We start from the raw sequence: 23,300 nt of genomic DNA, 5'->3' as shown, positions 1-23,300 counted from the left end.
TAATTTTTCTGTTTTCTTTCGGGTAGGTAACAATGCCCCGCCCACTTTCAAGGGAAAAAGAGAAACAACTTGTTCAAGAGATCAGTTTGTTTTATGCCCCTTAAAATCCATGCTAGGGGGCAGAGGGTGGGCTCCACTCATGTAATTACGGGGTAAGTATAATTAAAACTTGTTTTATTTTAAAAATGTCATTTTTAATTAACTTACCCAGTAATTCCACAGCTGATTCCCACATTGAGTGAGGTGGGATGCATGGATACTTCTACCCCAAAACATTAGTAATGTAAAGACTTTGAGAATAGAAAGTTTTGCTAACATAAATAACATTTTTGTTGTTTCTTTACCTGATAAGTGAGTTGCTGCAGGAAGATACTACCTCTGGTTGGCACTCATCTTATCACGTAGTGGCATGGCAGTATAGCCGTGAAGTGCCTACTACTTCAGTGAGAAACTTTGTAGCAAAAGACAATTTCAATGGCTAACAAAGGTAAGGAAATTGCCCCTGCCCAGGGCACAGTACCAAAAAATAAATAAAAAACTGTTACCTTTACTCAAAACATATATCCATAATATAACCACCACCCCACCAAAGGACTGGAGGGTACTTCTGGTACTTCGTACTTCCAGGCTTCCCAACGACTTCAACACCTTATGGCAAGAGGACTAAATTTGCTTTCTACACTTCCTTTCCTGACACCATGCCAGCCGATAAAACAGACCCAAGGTACTGCATTTATATGGCCTCAATGTCATGTAGACAAAACAGACTTGCATTTCCAGAATGTAGATTGTAGTATTGCCGTCAGAGGTAAATTCCTTTTAAAAGCCAACAGGTGGCTACTGATCTAATTTTGTGAACTTTTCCCGAATGACGTCCCTAAGGAAGAATGCTAGGGCATTCTTAGGAAGAGGTCTGGAGGGATTCTTAATGAAGTAACACAGGCTGCAAGTCACCATGATTATCTTTCGTTCTATGAAGGTAATTCTTCAAAGATCTAAAAGGACACAGCATCCTTTCATTGTTGTCAGGTCCTAAGATCTCCATCAGACTGTCAATCAAGAGAGAACAGCTATGGATCAGCAGCAGGGAATAGTAACGTAACGCGTTATTTTTGGGAGAAGCCTACTTTTTTGTCCAATGCATGCACTTCGCTGACTTGTTTCACTTTTGCTAGTGTAACTAGCAAGAGGGTCTTTCGTGTTAAGTCTTTCAATGAAATGGAATGCATGGGCTCAAAACGAGGCCCAGACAACCACTTTAACACAACATCAAGATTCCAAGACACATTCAGAGAATCTTCACGTTTGGAAGTGTCGAAGAACTTCACAAGATCTGACAAGTCCGAATTGGAAGACAAATCCAATCCCCTGTGACGAAATACTAAACCCAACATAGCTCTATATAACCTTTAATGGTAAGAGGTACAAAGGTTCTTAGCTGATCTTAAGTTCAACAAAAAGTCAGCTATTTGGGTCAAAAGTGGTCTGAGTTGAGGTGATATTGAAATTTCTACACCACTCTCTAAAGATCCACCACTTGTTTTGGTAGACATTGTTCGAAGATTGTCTTCTACATTTGGCAATAGCTTCTGAAGCTGCCTTAAAAAATCCCGTCTTCCTAATTAGTTTCCTGACATTTTGAAGCCTGTCAAGGCCAGAGAAGGCAGGCCTTGGTGAAAACTTTGGAAATGTGGTTGCCTGAGTATGCATCTTTTGCGGCATACAAGATCTTTGTTCAGACAGTTGAGGAGCATAGCATCCAGTGCCCAAGCAGGCAGATCTGGTACTGGCAAACAGAACAGAGGGAGTCAATGGTCTCAAGACGTGGCAAAAAGATCCATTATCCGTTTTCCCCAAAGCTTCCAAAGGTCCAGGCAGACCACAGGATCTAGAGTCCATTCCCTCGAGAGGACCTGTTTCTGATGGCTTAACTCATCTGCTAGGACACTGAATTTTCCTTGGACAAATCAGGTCACTATCCGAGTGTCGTTCTGGTCTGCCCAGAGAAGGAGATCAGTTGCAACTCGTACAGGGAGAAAGAGCAAGTTCCCCCTTGTTTCCTTATGTACGACAGAGCGGTTGTGTTGTCTGAATTCACTGTAATCGTTCTTTTCTTTACTTCCAAAGCAAGGCCTAAATGTATTGCCTTTAGTTCCTTCATGTTTATAAGGAAAGATTTTATCTTGGGACCAAGTCCTTGAAACCTCCTTTTCTCTAGCAGAACCCGCTAACTCAGGTCTGACGCATCTGAGTTGTAGTTCAGTCAATGGAAGGAGAGACTTGCCTTCTGACAACCTCTTCTTGGAGTTCCACCAAAGATCCTCCTCCTTTATTTCTGCAGTAACAGGAAACGTGGGAATCTGTAACGAAATTCCTGTTCCAACCTATCTTTAAAAAGATCTGTGGGAGTCTGAGCTGTAGTCTGCTGAGGGAGACAAATTGTTATATCGATGACAGAGAACCCAGAAGACTCAGCCAATTTTTGGCTGAACATTCATCGAAGGAAAGGATCTCTAGTACTTTCTTCAGACATGACTCTATCCTGAGATGCTGTCTACTGTCATTCCCAAACACACAAACTTCTGACAAGGAGTCCACTGCAATTTTTGTACATTGATAAGAATTCCTAATTCTTGTGTTAAAAGAAGTCTCTTCCTGAGGTCCTCTGAACACTGACTCTCCAATTGAGCCCTCAGAAGCCAATCGTCTAGATATAGGGAAATCCTTACACCCATCAAATGAAGCCACTTTGCCATGGGACCCATTACTGTGATGAAAATTTGAGAAGCTGTTGTACGGCCGAAGCATAGGACACTAAATTGAAATAAATGCAGCCCCGGTTAACGGCAGGGGTTCAATTCCTGGGGGTCCGACATTAAGCGAAATTTGCCTCTAACTGAAATTCAAAAGTCTATGGGCGTCACAACCCACCTTATGGTGTCCTAGACTTGTTAATGTTACCTTAGACAGTGTCACGGCCAGATATTTTGCCCTAATATGTAATAACTCTTTAATGAAAATGTGGAATTTCATTTGCCTAATTATTTACTATGGTTTGCCTGGTAGTAATACAAATTTTTAACGCAGATTGAATGAACTTACTGGTAAATCTTGGCCTAGTATACGAGAGAGAGAGAGAGAGAGAGAGAGAGAGAGAGAGAGAGAGAGAGAGAGAGAGAGAGAGAGAGATAGAGAGAGAGAGAGAGAGAGAGAGAGAGAGAGAGATTTTTGGAGAAGAGAGAAGAGAGAGCAGAGAGAGAGAGAGAGAGAGCCTTTTTATTGCTAATGTTTCCTCCATCTCTTTATTTATCATATCCTCTAGTTAAATCAGCTTAAAAAAGCAAATGAGAATGATAAAAGTACTGTTGTTAGTAGGTACCGTTATAATTGTTGCTTAGACGCTGCAGCCATAACCAACTGAACGATAACAGTTGTTTTGCTACAACAACTGAACCGAAACTGATAATAATGTTTTCTTCCATTTCAGCCATCGTACGATAGTAAAAAATTACTGTAGTTATGTTACAAATGACGTTAAGTAGAACAGGACTTATATGTTTTCCATGTTCTTCCATCCCAGTCAATACATTCAGAACACTCAAGTCTAAGGAGCATAATAGTCCATGGCAATCCATCCATGCACAATGTGTGAGAATCATATGATTTCTTGGTCAAACGTCTATTACATCCTTTAGCACAGCATCTAAAGTTAGAAGAGCCTGATATTGTTAAAATTAGTCAAAATTGGTAACAAAAGTCAAAATCTACTACGTATAAGTTCTCTAAAAAGAACCTAACACTATCTGAATAATGCCAAAATTGGCCATCAAATGCAAATACTTCACCAATTGTGATGGACCAACAATTAATAAAGGCAAGAATCTCAAAATTAACTGCAGCTGAAAACCAGTGTATAGCCATCAGCCAGCAGAAACAAATTTAACTTTCTGCCAAGTTGTTCCTCTCTTTCCCCGAAAGTAGGTGGGCATTGTTACCTACCCAAAACAAAACAGAAAAATTAGCGCAACCCACGAATTTCAGAATTTCAACTGCCAGTTGAGCGAAAATCTTAGCTATGTAATTATTGGGTAAGTTACTTATCTAAAAATTTTCTTTTTCACTGTTATCCCTACATTAAGGGGCCAGTTGCCTGATGCACCTTCTCCTCCATTGCCTTCTATCAAAGGCATCATCCTCCACCAAACCTCTTCTCTCCATATCTTCCTTCACTTTATCTCGCCATCTAATTCTCTCTCTCTCTCTCTCTCTCTCTCTCTCTTCTCTCTCTCTCTCTCTCTCTCTCTCTCTCTCTCTCTCTCTCAATCTTCTTCCACAAACAGGTTCCTTCCAAGCCCTCTTCACTTCCTCCTCATCAACTATCCTCAACTGTGACTTTCTTGACTCTCTTATTACTTCTGTAATCTTTACTACGCCTGCTTTTCTTCTTATTTTGTCATTTTCCAATCTCTCAAGCAGCGATATTCCCATGATCCACCTCAGCTTTCTCATCTGTTCTCTCAAGTTTTACTTTCTCTTTTCTTCTAGAGCCCATGTTTCCGATCTATACATTAACACTCATCTTACTCCCTCTTGGCTTAAGTAGATCCTACCAGGTATTTAAACTTAAAATGGAAGGCAGCAAATGTCAGGCTTCTGAGATTATAGTGATGTTTCTTGATGAGAGCTCCACTTAGTCTAAATGCACATTTCAAAATCTCCACATTCAAAGAAAATAAGTACTTCTTCAAAAATATCAATGTATGGCAAAATATTTCACCGGCAAAATTCAAAGTGTAACACAGATACAAAAATTACCTGAATTGGGAATGTTGGCTGTTCGTTGTAAATTCGAATGAAGACTCCTCCGATGACCAGTTCATCTTTATGTGCATCAAATTCAAAGGCAGCCCCATATTCAGGATCTGACTGTCCTGTTCGCACATGAGACTGCTGATTCACATTCAAGAAGTCCAGAAGTTGTGTTCGAGTTCCATTGTCCCATATTAAATATGGAGTTTCCACGTTGCTTGTCAAGAGCTTGAGAACCTTTAAAAGAACAAACAAAAGTATTTTCACATTCATTTAACCCAGGCCATAAATAATAGAGGAATCAAGCCATTTCTCATGAAGGTTATTTTCTACACCTTACCTGAATGTCAATAACAAAGAAAACTAATGATTTAAACGTGAACCCTAATACACATGAAATTGCTATCATTATGTTTTTAAAAGATTGGTTACAAACTAGTTAATGACACATAAAAATGAATAGAAATTTACTACAATATGATGATTTTTTATGCTTACATGGCATCACGCCAATACAGGCAGTCCCAGGTTATTGGCGGCCTTGGTTATCAGCGATCCAGTTTTATGGGGCTTGTCTAGTGCCAAAATGTGCCAATTTCCAGTTATTAGTGCCGACAATAGAGAATTGACACCATTACATACCTAACAGAGGCGCCATTGACAGGTTATTGGTGCCAAAATCCAGTTATCAACACGATACGCGTGAAAATCGCAGATTTCCAGGTATCGGCAATTTTCGCTTATCATCAAGCCACCGGAACTGAACCCCCCCTCCCCCCATAACCAGGGGCTGCCTGCATAAGATAATTATCAATAATATCCACATGTACTGGCTTATAAGATAATTTTTTTTTTTGCAAATATATGTATTCCTCTGAAATTTTACATAATTTATTAATTCTAAACTAAAATCTTACTAATTTACTACTGTATTTTCTTTAATGAATTGATATTATTGCTGTTTACATTAATATTTGAAAATTAGTATATCATTAATTTATCATACAAAAAAACATACATCTCAGTAAGAGAGAGAGAGAGAGAGAGAGAGAGAGAGAGAGAGAGAGAGAGAGAGAGAGAGAGAGAGAGAGAGAAAAAATTATTTTTATTATTAAATATAATTTGATCTTATTAAAATCAATGCAGTACATATTAATCAATATTAGTATTGAAAATTAGTAAATAATTTTTGTATCATAAAAATGTATTTAGTCATGACAATAACATCAAAATATAATTAGTCAATATTCATGGTCGAAAAAACCCATATGACCAAATCCTCATACAAATCATTTTTAGATAAATTCCACGGAAAAATCTGTGAATCTCAAGATAGTGAATACTACAAGGTTTAACTGTAAGTCAAGAGACAGCTGCAGTGCGCATTGTGTTGAGTGTTCCATCTATGAAAGCAAAGGTTCGCATTCCTGTCATAAGAAAAGGATGTTCTCTTCTCACTGATTAACTGAATAATGTAAGATATAAACAAAGTCCTTTTTTATTAAGGATTAAAGAAGTACATGGAAGAATATAACTGTAGAGTTCTTCATTGTGATGCTCCATTTTGAATAACATAAAGACATCAAAAATCCTTAGGAAGATTTTTTATCTAAAAGATTAAAATGAAAGTACAAAATTGTTTCAATCACTTACTTCCTCAGGTTTCCTTTCTGGTATTAGTGATACCACATAAAAAGTAAGCAGTTTCTGCAGCACACCTTGAACGACAGTATTTACAGGGGTGGCTTCATCCTCTCTGTATAAACCAGCCAAGCGACCACTAGCTCGAAGAGCCAACTTCGCTAATCTATTACACATTTCCTGCAAAAATGGAAACAAAATTTAGACTGAAAATGCCATTAGATCACATAAGTATTATAGCACTAGGATACATAATTCCTAAATAGTTAAACAAAAATGATTAACTGGGGGTCTCTCAAGAGGGAAAAGGAAAATACAATGCCTCATCCATTATTCAAATGCTGAATTGAAGACAAATTCCAAGCGATTATTCAAATGCTGAATTGAGAGCAAATCCAAGCGGAACAATCTTCCAAATCATAAGCCATCTCACATACAGTGGGGCCTCCTTAATCACATTCTCTGGATTTGCGGACTCACGCATTCGCGGATTTCTCTCTGGACCATATCTACCCACTAATTGTAGGAAATTCGCCTATTCGCAGTATTTTACTATGAGAAATATCCACAAATTCCTGGGTTTTTTTATCAATTTCATCATAAAATGCACTTTTTGTGATACAAATTCCTGTTTTTTTTTATTAATTTCATCATAAAATGCATTTTTTGTGATAAAACTATTTTTAAAAACCATGTATACAAATGTTTAGTGGGTTTTACCTGAGTTTTACCTACCAAATTAGGCCATTTTCAGCGTTTTTAAAGGGGTTCCAACTATTCGGGGATTCTAACTATTCGCAGGGGGGTCTGGTACACATCTCCTGTGAATACAGGGGGGAGGGTGGGGGGAGGGACCACTGTACTACACAGAATGCTCAGTAACAGACACTGACATTACCACACCATTGCTGTGTCATGAGTTGACTTCTGCAGTAAGTTGGTGTTTTGTCGTTAATGGTGCTTTAACAGCATTTATGCGCCATAACCTGATGTTGCATTAAGTTACAGCGCCGTAAGCTTGATGCCTATATTTGCAATATCTAGTTACAGCGTTATAAAACACAGTTAACAATGCTGAAAAAGAGTAGTAAGATCAAATCTGCAGTTAGTCAGTTGTCGCAGTAAGTCAGTGTTGCCGTAAATCAGTGTCACCATAAGTCGGTGTTGCCATAAGTCAGTGTCACCATAAGTTGGTGTTGTTGTAAATCGGTGTCACTATAATTCGGTGCAGCAGCAAGTAGGTGACGCACTGTATTCGGTAATGCAAGACTCAAACTCATGAGGTTCTCTAACCTCCTCTAAAATGTGGCCATTGGCAGAAAGGTGCCATACCAGTAGGTCCTCAAGATTAAAGGGTGCCAGAACATTGGACTTGTATTATAACTTTGTATAAAATTACCTGTATGGGTTAAATGTCAGTAAAGTTTAATAAATATCAGTCAAGACTTGAGGTTGGAAGTGTGGGAGTCAGTGAGTTATAGATTTTCAATTTTTTTTATCTTTTAACACTATAATCAGATAACTCAGACGAAAAGAACTAGCATATCTTAATCTAGTATTTACACAAACTTCTGTCTTTTCTAATTGATGGGCTTGTAAGAATGATAAAATTAGTGATTGATCACAAACTGCCCAGAATGCCCATGGGAATTCAGCCTTAGGAGAGATCCTTCTTCATCAGCAATATAAACTAGAGTAATGATTTGTAAGGGAAAATGGTTGTCAGATAACGAACTACATAATAATATAATAAAGTCAACAGCAATTTAACTGAGTATGAACCATCAACAGCTACCATAACACACTTCATTACATACAATATGCCATATACTACTGTATAAAAGGGCAATTTTAAAACTATTTGGCCAATGTGATCAAAATGGGTCCCACGCCAGGGTAACCACTTGATGCTTTTTTGGTATTCTAAGAAAAACAAACCACTACCAAAAACATGAAAATGAAAATGAGGAAGTATTATTCCTCACATTATTATGCATACTACTACATGAACAGAAAATTTTCACTTGAAAAATCATTTTTATGTTAAGACATAAAAAACTGTCTTTATCTTTATAACATAATAATAATAATAGGGACAAATATACCACAGCAGCTTATCTCCGAGGGCAAGATGTTGCCGTCTCAGAGTTTGAGAGAGTGAGAAAGAGAGAGGGAGCTTGAATGTTGTTGAATTTTCTGATTGGGCCATATAATTCCTAGCATCAGCTCTTCTGACTATATAGTATTTGGAAATATGATACATGGACAATAAGTAAATTTCAGAGTCTTAAAGATTATGCTTATACTACTTGAGGCAAGTTGGAGAGACTACAGATTCCAAGAAACAATCAATCTGAATTGCAAGTTCTGACTTCTCAAAATTATTTCATGTCACACTTACAGCTCTAGGTCCATATTTTCAAAAGTTAATGATTCCACCACAGTTCTGAATGACAGCTCTCAAACTGGCCTTAAATGCTAACCAAATCCTAGGTATAAAAGTTACTCTCAATAACAAGTAAGAAACGTGCCAAAGTTTATTTGGTACAATCAAGTTTTCTGTACAGTGTATAATGCTGTATGAAACTCTCAGACACAGCCCATAAAACTCTAAACCAAGTCCCATGAAACTCTAAGCTGCAGCCCCGTAGTGGTCTGTGTTGTTGGCACCACTATTGGCACCTATAGTGGTGCCAGATGCACAATCATGGCCAACTTTAACCTTAAATAAAATAAAAATAAAAAACTACTGAGGAGGCCAGAGGGTTGCAATTTGGTATGTTTGATGACTGGAGGGTGGATGATCAACATTCAAAAAATTTGCAGCCCTCTAGCCTACGTAGCTTTTAAGGTTTGAGGGTGGACAGAAAAAGTGCAGGCCGACAGACAAAGCCATCTAAATACGTACTTATCTTTTACAGAAAACTTAACGTGATGCAGTTAAATGTAATGATGTAACCTTGTTACTTTAACCATAGGACAAATGAATGAACTTTAACCAGGATTCCAAATTACAATTATTCAAAGGAGAGGTAAATAGTAGTTATCTTTTGAGAGGGCCTCATGAAAGTCATTTTAAGGACTTTGTGATTATTCTTATGAAATCTTCAAGGAAACTTTGCAATGGCTTTATGGACGGTCCCTAATATAACCTGAAACGCTCCTGTTGGCTTTTAGAATAAGTGAATACGTTAAAAGAAGAATACCTCCAATTTCTGTTCCTGCAGATAAGACTAAAGCCATGCGACATGCATATTTATGTTTGGCAAACGGCAAACACTGCTGTATGAGTTTTCATTTTTACAAATGCAATTATATCATTTTCACTTCTTCCTTTAAGAGGCTGAATTTACCGGGATTATCGAATTTTAGTTATCAACAGTTTCCACCTGTTTTATGTTTAAATAAACATATCATGAAGCAAAAATGCTAAAAATAACTTTAGATTGGTTTATTGACAATTTTGTTCATCGCTTATAAGACACTGTGAACCACAAATTGTAAAATGAACTGTAAAAAGACATCTGTATCAATAATTCAGGATGTGTCCAAGTGAGTACGGATATTTTTGACAGTTTTATACGTAAATATGTTATTGTTATAATACAATTAAGTTTGTTCATACTTACCTGGCAGATATATATATAGCTGTATTCTCTGAAGTCCGACAGAATTTCAAAATTCGCGGCACACGCAGTGGGCGGCCAGGTGGTAGTACCCATTCCCGCCGCTGGGAGGCGGATATCAGGAACCATTCCCATTTTCTATTCATATTTTATCAGTGCACGTCTCCTGAGGGGAGGTGGGTGGGCACTTTAATTATATATATCTGCCAGGTAAGTATGAACAAACTTAATTGTATTATAACAACATTTTGTTCATGAAACTTACCTGACAGATATATATATAGCTGAATCCCACCTTCGGATGGTGGGAAGAGACAGAATAGGATTTTTAGGAAACTAAATTAAGTAGATGATAAACATCTTGGTTCCTCACCTGTTAGCATAGCCGACTTCGTGATTACTGTCACCAAAGTCTGCTTCTGCTTTACTAGAGTTGCCAGCGAGGTAGAGACCTGTAATGCTGGTGCGCTCTAGATGATCTCCTCAACGGGGGCGTGACCACAATGTGACTAGACCATATGACCATACTTCTGAGGGCAACGAAGCTAAAACCACCACCTGACCTAACCTATCAAAGTTAGTTCCATAACTTCTAGGCTAAAGAAAAGGAACGCGCCTCAAGCGACCAACCCTTCAAAGTTAAAAGCACAACCTATCCCTTTTCTATAGGATAGGATTCGTGTTGCTTCCTGCCCCCAAAAATATATCTACGGATATGTATGGTCCTAGCGACTTACAGATCCTCAAATGTCGTCTTCACATCCCGTGGGCGGGAGTGTGAAGCGAACACAGAGTTGCTCCGCTAAAGCGTGGCACTCAGGATGTTACTGAGTGTCATGCTCTGTTGAAATGCTTCGAGGCCGCGCCCTCACCTCTTGAGCATTCTATTAAGAAAAAATCTCAAATCTTTATGCAGACATAATGAATGAGACTTTCTTAAAAGAACTCCTTGACTATAATCCCAGGGTGTTCTTGGACATGAACCAGTCTGGTCTTTTTACGGAACACCGCAGATTGTCCATTGACCTCGACTTTCTATAGTTTTATCAAGATAAAACTTGAGAGACCCGACAGGGCACAGGACTCTCTAATGCCTTGCCCAATAATTTGTGCCATACCCTTGGTCTCCAAGCCTTCGGGTCAAGGGTTAGACAGGTTTTCGTTCTTACCAAGAACGGAAGGCTTAGAGGACAGACCGCATTATGTCCTTTAAAGCCAAAACCCCTCTTGATGATGGCTAAAACCTCACTAACCCTCTTTGCCTTTTTGTGGCTAGAGCGGTTAGAATGTTAGCCTTTCTGGTCATGTGTATTAAGTTCGCAGAAAGGATAGGTTCGAAATGCTCTTGGCATCAGATTTTGAAAATCCAGAGAATTTCAAAATCTCCACAGACCTCAAAGATCGTGAAGCTTTGTTGTCTGACAGAACCGAATCTCTGAGCCTAGAGACCGTCAACAACATATTTGCATATTTCTACAATAGTTAGGACTTCTAGCTTATCATACTTCGACGGAAAGATAGAACCATACAGAAATTCACAGAGGTCGAGGTGGAGGAACAGTCATTTCCCTCACTATCTCCAGAAATGGCCCCCTCCGATTGAACACTTGAAAAATAGGCAGCACTGCTTTGCCTTGGCCAAGAGACTGCCATTAATCTTGAAGATCTTATCGCTTCTCGATAGTCTGAACGCCTTCAGACTCAGAGAGGAGAGATATTAGATACTTCACTAAGTGACGATGTTAGATTACACCGATTCTCTCGGGAAGGGTCTTTGGACAATTCTCTCTGAATTACATGACCTCTGTGAATCCAACCTCTTAAAGGCCAACATGGTGGCGACTAATGCTAATCCTCTAGGATCCTGAATAAGGGAACAACTTAAGAGGAAGCTCCTTCGTCTTCAATATTACGAAAACTTAACGAAAGGGACGCCCTCAGTCTCTCCTCAACTTACGACATACTTTCTAAGTGAGGATTACTCAGACGTCAGTAGTTGCTGCCTTCGATCGAGAAGACCCGCACGGACGTGCACTAGTTTAACGAACCTCTTGAGGATCGTTACGTTTGTTCCGTGCCGAAGCCCATAACCAACTCTCTCTTCTTGAGCTATGAGAGAGCTGAGAAATTATCCGTGATGATTTGGACCACTCGATCAAAACTCACTCTTCGAGGAACTGGAGAGCCGACCAAATTGGCTTCCAATTCTTTCAGACAATGTGCCCGGACATCTGTTCCTCTGTTCGGATGTCTGGTACCCTCTCGCTATCACCTGAGGTGATCCTCAAGCCGTTGAGAGAAAATTAGAATTATTACTAGATCTTTGATGTTATTCCAATTTCTCCGTGAGGAAAAACTGTAGAGGTCTGAATTGCTGTTTATTCAGGGAAAACAAGCTTCTCCAGCGAGGAAATGGTCCCCAGCAAACTCATCCATTCCCTCACTCAGCCTGCTTCCTTCCCTAAATAAGGCTGCGCTTTGCATAAGCAGGAGAGCATTATTATAGTGCTATGCCGCGGTAGACTCGTATAGAATTCTGTTACAGTGCAGTAAAACCGCACCGAACAGGTATAAGAGATATCTTGTTGAAATTTTCTAAGTAAACGGAAGGCATGCTCATTCATGATTAACTAGAATTTCCTCAACCCGAGGCTAAAATCCATGATTGTAGGGCAGAGAGACGGCTAGTCAGCCATTCCCGCAGGGGAGAGAGACGTAACCAACCGCGCATGTCACAGAGCTAGCCGGTACTGCGTAGATCACAGTAACAGCAGCCTTGTTCATTCATCGTCTTCGCACTATCTGCCTGAGTTGCCAGCTACTCCCTTTACGAAGGAATAGGTATGATATTGTCGAGCAAACGGAAACTCTCAAGCAGGCATATTTAAACGAAACAGAATTCGCTAAATACCGAAGCTGAGTTGGTGTTGTCGTAACAATACCTTAAGAGTTGTTCTTACTTCCGAAAACTCTTGGAAGGTTGAAGGGGGTGGCAATTAAATACATTAGAACAACAGTTCTTTCGGCTTCTATCCGTAGAGGTAAATACGATATGCGTATATGACTTGACCCATGCGTTAGCAAAATGACGCAAAGATAAACTACGTAAGAATTGTAGTAATTTGAACATCGAATTCTCTACTACATCTTTCCTCGACGAGAGAGAAAGAAAGGAAAACGACTGTCCCCAGTTCTAATGAATGAGACTTTTTAAAAGAACTCCTTGACTCTTTGCCAAGAGAAGGGAGTAATATTCGAATAGAGATCATCAATAAGTGAGAACCGAGGATCGAAAAGGACCGTTCAATGTTCTTATGATATTGGACATAAGACTTCCTGGATCTAGTCTACAAGTCTTTTTCTTACTCCCCGGATGAGCCTCTGAAAATGAATGAGAGCTCTTCCGAAATTTGTTAATGAGAGTTTATCCGCTTAAACGATAAAAACGTTAATCTATGTCAATGAGAACTACCCCATTTATGAGGGGTCCCCCACTTAAAAGACAAAACGTTAAGTATCTTGACAATGGGGAAAACGTCCTTACTAGACAAAACAATTAGCACTTTGCTAATAGGGGAAAACCCTTTAACATGACCGAAAGTCAACCCAGGAATCACCGAGTATATAATCTTCCCGATTCTCAGAGAAAAATCGATGAAGAGGCAGGAGGGATCGAAGAAAAAATTTGGGTATGTCTCTCCGCTAACTCCGAATCCTTTTGAAAACAAAATTTCTGTAAAGGAATGTCCTGGTGGAGGGAGATCCTGAAAAACCTCCTCTTGACGAGAGCGTTTAGAAAGCGTTCAAGCGTCCCAAGAAACGTCCTGAACAGCAATAAGACGCCGTCTACAAGTCTTTTTCTCTCGCAAAGCGTCCTGCCGAGCTTCCACTGAAGCGTCCTGGCGAATGTCCACAAAAGCCTCATAAGCCTGCCGAGCGTCCTCATAAGCGTCCTGCCGAGCGTCCTCATGAGGTCCTGCTGAGCGTCTGCTTAGCGTCCTCAAAAAACGTCCTGCTTAGCTGCGAGCGTGTCTGTGCAGAGAACACCAAGTGTTCTGAACGACATTCAGAGAGGATCTCGTTGAGCGCCCTGATGCATGCAAGGCCCGCCAAGAGGCGTCCTGGCGAGCGACCTTGCCAACCTCTCAATGTTATGACGTACCGGCGTTTTGCGTAGGACGTTGAATATTTTCAAGGGACGTCCTCATGCGAGTCTCCATGGAGAGCCGCCGCTGCTCCTGAAAGAAGTGTGAACACTAAAGGAAGACGTACGGCTTTCGTCTTCAAGACGGGCCTTAAAGACCTTCATACCTCTTACAAGACAGTGGCCCGCCTGTGCGACAACTTGCGTCTAAGTAATGCAAAAGAACATCTCCAGAACACACTCAGCAAAGGAACGACCGAGCGTCCGAAAGACACCCTCGCAAGGTGCTTGCCGAGCGTCTAGAGAAGTCTCTTACTTGTAGGACGTCGGGAGCACCTCCAAAAGCCTTCCTCACGTCCTAAATTGCCCTTCTTATGCCGAACCAGAGACAGAAAGTTGTTTGACTGTGCAAAAGCAGCTTGCCGGGTACGTTTTCAAACTTATCAGCTTGAACAACATCCTTTTTTTCGAAGTAAAGCGAACATTACATAAACATATACGAGCGCCATGAGGGAGAGGAGACGAATACTGAGTTGCTTCCTCCAAAAGGTGGAATCAAGAATTGTCCCTTGATTACCATATTCTCTTGGAATGCTAGCGAGGTTGAAACAGCTCTAACTTCATGAGCGTTCACTCGCAGGAGGCTCAAATCACTCTTCTGGCAAGATGAATGAGCCTCCTTAATAATGTATAAATGAGCGTTCACTCGCAGGAGGCGGCAAATCACTCTTCTGGCAAGATGAATGAGCCTCCCTTAATAATGTCCCTAGGAAAAGAGCCAGTGCATTCTTCGAAAAGGGTAGATGTGGTCTCTTCCTGAGCACCATAAATTACCCGAAGGACCTCTTACTTCCTTCGTTTATGTAAATAAAATTGAGAGCCCTGACAGGGTCACAGGACTCTTTCATCCTCTCGTGACGAGAGAGAGGACGTGAAGCGTCCTCTTCTCTAAAGTTCTAAAGAAGGGCGCGAGTCCTTCGAGAGCTCCAACCCCTGTGTGGGAGGACGCCTCGGAGGACGAGAAGCAAACCTTCAAGATTCGTGCATGTGCTCGATCTTCGGCAGCCTGGGAACGACAACAGGACCTGCCGAAAGGAAGCAGATCAGCGTGAAAAAAACCCGTAACCCTCCTTCGGGCTTTGACATGCCCTCTCCCTGGTTTTCCTGGAGTTCCGACAGAGGTCTAGGCCATAGAGGCGTTATGGGGCCGATCTGACGTTTCCCTCTGGACGAGAGAGTAGAGGACGTGAAGCCGTCCTTCTTCTCTAAAGCTTCTTAGAGGGCGCGAGTCCTTCCGAGTGCTCCAACCCTTGCGCGGGGAGGACGCCTCGGAGGACGAGAAGCAATCCTTCAAGATTCGTGCACGTGCACGATCTTTAGCAGCCTGGGAAGCGTCAACAGGTCCTGCCGAAGGGACGCCAGATCGGGTGTGGGGAGCCCCCGTAACCCTCTTGCGGCTTTCGACATGCCCTCTCCCTGAGTCCTGGGAGTCCGACAGAGGTCCAGGCCTAGAGGCATTATGGGGCCGATCTGACGCCCCCTCCACAACACAAGGGGCACTACACTTCACAACACTGATTGGAGAGCGAGCACTTTTGTCTAAGATTACTTTCTTCTAGGCCCGTAAGCCATACCACAGGGTTAGGCAAAATAAATCCTACAGGAGGTAAGAAGTTTCATTATTTCTAACTTCTGTTTACTGTGGAGGAAAACTCCTGATTCTAACACGCCTAAAATGCGTACATGAATCCTACTTCTTCCGTAATCAGTCACACATTACACAATTACATTGATCTTTATGCAAAGAAAACATGTAAACGTCATATATACTAAGCGAGTGTCTACCGAAAGTTCGGTAGCCTCACCTTACCCCATGCAGACAACAAAGTCTGAAACTAGGCTAACTAGCTTCAGACATCATATGCAATGAAAAAATTTAACTTATGATAGCGTATGCTAGCCACAAATCCAAGTCAATAATCGAAAGAATAATTAGGATACTTAAGCGGCTAATGAAGTTTCAAAATCCTAGGCGGAGGTCTGTAAACAGTTGTTTACCGACCGGCGACAGAAAAAATATGAATAGAAAATGGGAATGGTTCCTGATATCCGCCTCCCAGCGGCGGGAATGGGTACTACCACCTGGCCGCCCACTGCGTGTGCCGCGAATTTTGAAATTCTGTCGGACTTCAGAGAATACAGCTATATATATATCTGTCAGGTAAGTTTCATGAACAAAACAGATTTTTTTACAGTTTTATATGTAAATAAACATAACTAAAAACGTTATTGGTATAAAAGAATGTTTAGATTGGTTTATGGACAATTTTGTTCATTGCTGTTACAGTACTGTGAATGAAAAAAAGACTTGCATTTATTCAGTATTATTTGTAGGATCAGTGGTAAAAATCAGAATGAAATAACCTTCAATCATTTGGCAGAAAATCATTTACTTCCTTCATATAATGGAGCCTTATGATGTCGGCGCTCTCTGTAAATGCAAATTGTAGTTTATATATAAATCAAAAGAGAGCACAGTTCTATTCATTTAATTATATTGTAAATTTCATTCATAGAGAAAACAGCTTAGTATAGGGATAACTGAACCTTCATATCTAAATATTTTTTATGTTCTCATTTTTGAGTCCAATAAACTTTGCTCTTCTGCTGTTTCCTGAGAAGTTACTTTTATTTTCAAAACTGTACATGATTTGATCTCAAAGAAGAATTAAATAAGACTTCTGTTTATTCAGAATTATTTGTAGAATCAGAGGTAAAAATTAGAAGGAAATATCCTTCAGTCATCAAGTATAACGTCATTAATTTATAGAATGGGGTCTTATGATGTTGGCACTCTCCTTAAATGAAAATTTTAGCTAATATATAAATACGAGAGAGCATTTGATTATATTGTAAATTTCAGGCCATATTTCATACATGACAAAATAGTTTCAGTGCAAAACTCAATCTTCTAACTATTATGGTTTCATAGTTATTACAAAATAAGCATAATTTTTTCTTTTGCCATTTTCTCAAATCTTAGTTTTTTACAACATAAATTCTGAAAACTCCAAGAAGACTCAACCAAATTCGATGAAACTTTTACAGTGTAATATAACTATATATCTTGATTTGCAAACTGATTTTTGGGTTAACTTTTTTTGGGGGGCATATTACTTTCAAAAAGTGACGCCAGTATTTAAAAAAAAAAACAGAACTTGGAAGTCAAATTTCTAACTTTTTTGCTTTGAAAAATTTCATTATTAGTTGAAGAATAAATAAGTGGTAAGAATTTAATCATGGGGTGGCTATAAGCACTTACGTACTTTATAATGGAGCCTTACGGCGTTGACACTCCCCTTAATGATTTTGAGATGTACCTTTTAATCACTTGATTACTAAAAGAGTCAGAGTGCTCATGCCAATAACATAGTAACACTAACAATAACCTTCATCACCTTTAGTTGGTCATTAGAATAAACACTTCCTTCCTATTCCTACATTGTGTACACTGTTGTTCCTGGTTCAAATGTGGATGGTCATCTTCCTCACTTCCGTATCTGATCATAACATTGACAGTGAATATTTTGCTTGGCATCCAAAAGCAAAAAGGTAATTGAACAATAAATTAAAAAACCTTTCTTGTCTTACCTTTGACTCAAGTACAACAGTATTTATTGATTCTTATACTACCTACATACAATACTTAATACAGTGCTTCCCCACTTTTTCGTGGAGATAGGTTCCAGAACCCACTGCGGAAATGCAAAATCCGTGAAAAAGCAAAATCCCTTCTAAAAAAGCTTAGAACTGCCAAATGGCCTTGTACCCCTTGAACTAAAATGCTTATAACTGCCTATTTTAACAGTTCACTCCCTAATTCAATAATAATAAAAAAATTCACCGTGATAATTTTAGATACATTCCATAGAAATATTCGCAAATTGGTGAAAGTTCCCACATAAAAGTGAAAAATATGTTCCACAAAAATCTGTGATAAAATGAAGCATGAAAATGTGGGGTCCACTGATACTTAAAGCCTTAAGATACCTGTTTTATGGACTTTTGTTATTACACTTATTGCACTACAATGAACCTACAATAATTTCTCAAGTGACAAATGGGTTACATGGTTGCCTACCGATTAGGTAGTCACGAGTTCGATTACCCATTCTGCCAATGAGGAATCAAAGGAATTTATTTCTGGTGATTAGAAATTCATTCCTCGATATAATGTGGTTTGGATACCACAATAAGCTGTAGGTCCCATTGCTAGGTAACCGATTGGTTTGTAACCACACAAAAAATATTTAATCCTTCGGGCCAGCCCTAGGAGAGCTGTTAATCAGCTCAGTGGTCTGGTAAAACTAAGATATACTTAACTTTGACCTACAATTTCGGGCATGGTATGTTACAAAAAAAAAAAAAAAATTTTGCTGGTTACCTAAGTATACTAACCACCTCACCTACATATACTAACATCTCAAATTACAAAAACTTAAATTATTAGTAAAGTCCACAATAAATATTTTTACACCTATGCACTCCTTAAACTTTCATACTAAAACATCAAGATACACAAATATTTCTATACAGTCGACACTGGTATTCGTGGGGAACTGGTAGTACAGCCCCGTAAATAACTACAATCTGCAAATACTTTAACTCCTTTAAAAAGGCTTATAACTACCTATTTTGATACTTCAAACACAAAATAAAAAACTAAAAATGCTTATACCTGAATATTTTCGAAGTTTTACCATAAAAAGCACATTTAACCATAAAAATACAGTTAATTAGTGAACATTTCTCAATGAAAAATACCACAAGCAGGTGAATTTTCCACAAATGTGCATGTATGTTCAATAGAGAAATCCATGAATTTGAAACTGCAAATAGGTAGGGGTCGACTGTAATGGTATATAACAAGTTTACTTACTGGAACTTGCAAACCTTGAAGCAACAAAGGTATCCATCATCTTAATGTCATATATTACCTGTTGGTTTGAGTCCTCAGATTTGCTGACTCCACCTTCGTCTAGAGTGAAATCGTAAGCAAAAAGAAAGAGCAAGAGGTGCCAAATGACTCCAGCCTGAAGAAGATTCATCTGAAGAATTTGGTCGACTGCCAGTGCCGAGACACATTCCACACCAACAAGGCACACACGAAGTAAAGTCTGCGGAAATAAGGAATAATTACGAATGCTGTTCAAGAATAGCTAGAAACTATCATAGAATAAAAAAATATAATTTAATTAAATTATAACTTAAACAGTAAAACTTCTCCCCAATCTACATGCTCTTCTTCACTGTCTTTGACCTTGCAGAAAATTTGTGTCCCCTTGTCAAATTATTGAAATGAAATCTGCTCTGTTAGGAAAGATCTCATAATTTGGCAATATAATTAATACATGCAAAGTATTATAATGTAGTATATACATTATTACACTGCATGAAAAATATATTCCTCAAATGAAAGATAACTAAGAAGTATAATTATTCTAAAAAATGTGTGTCAATAAAGACTCAAAAGGAAGAACTAGACGAAGGTAACAGACTGGGTAGAACATAAATACTTTGCTTATAAATTAACAGACTAAGTAGCATTGTTCATATCATGCAAAGTACTGGCAAACATTAATAAACTATCACTGTAGTATTGGTTTTCATTACTCATGTATATAAGCACAGTTTCTTGATTCATGTACTGTTTAGGGTAAAAAAAAAAAAAAATAATTGAAGAAGTGTAAAATAATTGTCGACAATGTAAAATGTAAGATGTTTATGGTAAAAGCAATATAAATTATCAGAGATAACAAAAGAAGTCCTATATGAGGTTTCTTTAATAATCAATGTGAATTGTATTTGCAAATACAGTTGGTCCCCGGTATTTGTGGGGGATGTGTACCACAACCACCCCCCCTCCCTGTATAGCTAAAATCTCCGAATACTTAAAATCCCTTTAAAAATGCTTAATACTGGCTATTTTGATAGTGCAAAAAAAAAAATAAATAAATAAATAAATAAAAATTATTATACCCAAGTATTTTAATACTTTTATCATAAAAAGTACATTCAGGCATGAAAATACAGTAATTAGTGACTATTTCTCTGTGAAAAATACCGCGAATAGGTGAATTTTCCATGAATAATGTGTATCAGTGGCCCCCAATTCTTAAATGGGAATAAATTCCATAAAATACTGAAGAAAAGCAAAAATTCCCTCTCAAAAATGTTATTGTTATTATACAATTAAGTTTGTTCATACTTACCTGGCAGATATATATATAGCTGTATTTTCTGACGTCCGACAGAAAGAAATTTCAAAAACTCGCGGCACACGCAGTGGGCGGCCAGGTGGTAGTACCCATTCCCGCCGCTGGGAGGCGGATATCAGGAACCATTCCCATTTTCTATTCATATTTTTATTAATGCCACTGTCTCCTGAGGGGAGGAGGGCGGGCACTTTAATTATATATATCTGCCAGGTAAGTATGAACAAACTTAATTGTATAATAACAATAACATTTTGTTCATGCCACTACCTGACAGATATATATATAGCTGAATCACACCTTCGGATGGTGGGGAAAGACAGAATAGGATTTTTTGGGAAACTAAATTAAGTAGATGATATACATCTTGTTCCTTACCTGTTTGCAAAGTAGACTATGTGATTACTGTCACGTAAGGCTGCTTTTGCTTAATTACAGAGTTGCCAGCCAGGTGGAGACCTGTAGTGCTGGTGCGCTCTGGATGATCTGTCAACGGGTGCGAGACCTCAGCGTGACAAGATCATCGAGGCCATACAAATGAGGCAACGAGCAACTGACCACCACCTGACCAACTATACACAAACCCCTTAAAACTAGCTAACGGATGGGAGATCTTCACATAAGACTCACCAACAACTAAAAACACAACAACCTAACTTAACCTAAACTAAGGAATAGGGAAAGAGCTACTTCCGGACCCCAATACTGTGTCCGCAGAAACGTATGGCCCCAGTGCATTACAATCGTCATAGATCGTTCTCACATCCCTTAGGTAATGTGAGGCGAAGACGGAGTTGCTCCTCCAAAAGGTACAATCGAGGATGTCCTTGATTGACATGTTCTTTTGGAAGGCAAGAGAGGTAGCGACGGCTCGTACTTCGTGCGCTTTTACTCGGAAGAGGCTCAAATCAGTCTTCTGGAAAGATGAATGAGCCTCCCGAATGGTGTCCCTTAGAAAGAAAGACCACTGCATTCTTCGATAAAGGTAAACTCTGGCCTCTTCACAGAGCACCAGAGTTACCTGAGGGACCTCTAACCTCTTTAGTTCATGCACGTAGAACTTGAGAGCCCTTACCGGGCAAAGGATCTCTCTGGTTCTTGGCCCACCAGACTTGACATACCTTTGATCTCAAAAGTCTTCGGCCAAGGGTTCGAAGGATTTTCATTCTTCGCCAAGAAAGATGGGTTCAACGAGCAGACAGCATTGTCCCCTTTGAAGCCCATTAACTTGCTAAACGCTTGAATTCACTAACTCTCTTAGCCGTCGCAAGAGAAGTTAGGAAAAGAGCCTTCTTTGTCAGATTCCGAAGAGACGCTGTCTTGAAGCGGTTCGAAAGTGTTCGACATAAGGAATTTCAGGACTACATCCAGATTCCATGAAGGGGGTCTCATTTGAGGAACCTTCGAGGTCTCGAAAGACTTCAAAAGGTCATGAATATCCTTGTTGTCAGACAGGTCTTAGGCCTCTGTGCCTAAGAACCGCTGACAACATGCTTTTATATCCCTTGATGGTAGGGACCGCTAATTTTTCTGCCCATTTTCTGAGAAATAGCAGAAAATCAGCTATCTGGTTCACAGAGGTCGAGGAAGAGGAAACTCCCTCCTTTTTACACCATGCCCTGAAGGAAGCCCACTTCGACTGGTAAACAGCTCTTGTGGAAGCACGTCTCGCATGTGCGATTGCTCTCGCAGCTGCCTTCGAAAAACCTCTCGCTCTGGCCAACTTTTCGATAGTCTGTTTAACGCAGTCAGACTCAGAGCGGAGAGGTTTTTTGGTGAAACCTTTCGAAGTGAGGCTGTTTGAGTAGATCCTTTCCTCCAGGGCAATAGTCCTCTTGGAAAGTCTACAAGGAAAGACATGACCTCTGTGAAACCATTCTTTGCTGGCCACATCGGAGCGATCAGGGTTAGCCTTGTCCCTTCCGAGGCCGCAAACTTCCTCATGACTTCCCCAGAATCTTGAATGGTGTGAAGGCATATAGGTCCAGGCCCGTCCAATTCCAAAGCAACGCGTCCACCGCGACTTGCCTCTGGATCCAGGACCGGGGAGCAGTAAAGAGGAAGTCTCTTGTTCCTTGACGTTGCGAATAAGTCGACCAGTGGACGTCCCCACAGCGTCCACAGGTCTCGACAAACGCTCTCGTGCAAGGTCCATTCCGTCGGAAGGACTTGGTCCCGACGACTGAGAAGGTCTGCCCTGACGTTTTGCACACCTGCAATGAATCTCGTCAGGATCGTCACCTCTTTCCTTTTTGCCCACAGCAGAATCTCTCTCGCTAGGGAGTACAACGCTCTGGAGTGTGTACCTCCCTGGTTTTTTAAATAAGCGAGTGCTGTGGTATTGTCCTAGTTTATCTGAACAATCTTGTTTCTCCCAAACTCTTCTCGAAGAAAACTGCAGGGACAGAAATACTGCTGCCAGTTCTTTTACATTTATATGCCAGGCTACCTGTTCCCCTTCTTCCAGGAGCCTGACACTTCCTTCCCCCCTAGTGTTGCTCCCCATCCTGTGATGGAAGCGTCTGAAAACAACACTAGGTCGGGCTCAAAAGACTTAGGGACCACACCTCTTGCAGCTTCCTGAGGTCCAACCACATCTTAGGTGGTTCTTGATCGGAACGATTATCCTCAAACTGCATCGAGATCGTCTTTGCCTTCCACTCGTCTGCCAAGAAGAATTGGAGAGGCCTGATGTGCAGTCTTCCCAAGGAAAACAAACCTTTCCAGCGGAGGAAATGGTCCCCAGCAGACTCATCCATTCCCTCGCCGAGCAAGTATCTCTTCCTTAGAAAGGCTGAGATCTTT

General features: G+C 39.9%; 1 protein-coding gene across 3 annotated transcripts in view; it reads right to left on the bottom strand.

Annotated features, from left to right (window-relative positions):
* LOC135205298 (dnaJ homolog subfamily C member 13-like) overlaps positions 1–23,300 on the bottom strand; it is a 683,293-nt gene that overhangs the window by 35,863 nt on the left and 624,130 nt on the right. For all 3 annotated transcript variants that reach the window (XM_064235698.1, XM_064235699.1, XM_064235700.1), the window contains 3 exons: positions 19,218–19,397; positions 6,463–6,630; positions 4,816–5,046 (listed from right to left, as the gene is read on the bottom strand). In XM_064235698.1, the coding sequence (XP_064091768.1) occupies positions 4,816–5,046; positions 6,463–6,630; positions 19,218–19,397 (579 nt within the window). The remainder of the gene's footprint in view (positions 1–4,815; positions 5,047–6,462; positions 6,631–19,217; positions 19,398–23,300) is intronic.

The sequence above is a fragment of the Macrobrachium nipponense genome, chromosome 49 (assembly GCF_015104395.2).
Source record: "Macrobrachium nipponense isolate FS-2020 chromosome 49, ASM1510439v2, whole genome shotgun sequence".
Taxonomy (NCBI): Eukaryota; Metazoa; Arthropoda; class Malacostraca; order Decapoda; family Palaemonidae; genus Macrobrachium; species Macrobrachium nipponense.
This window is presented reverse-complemented; position numbering and strand designations above follow the sequence as displayed.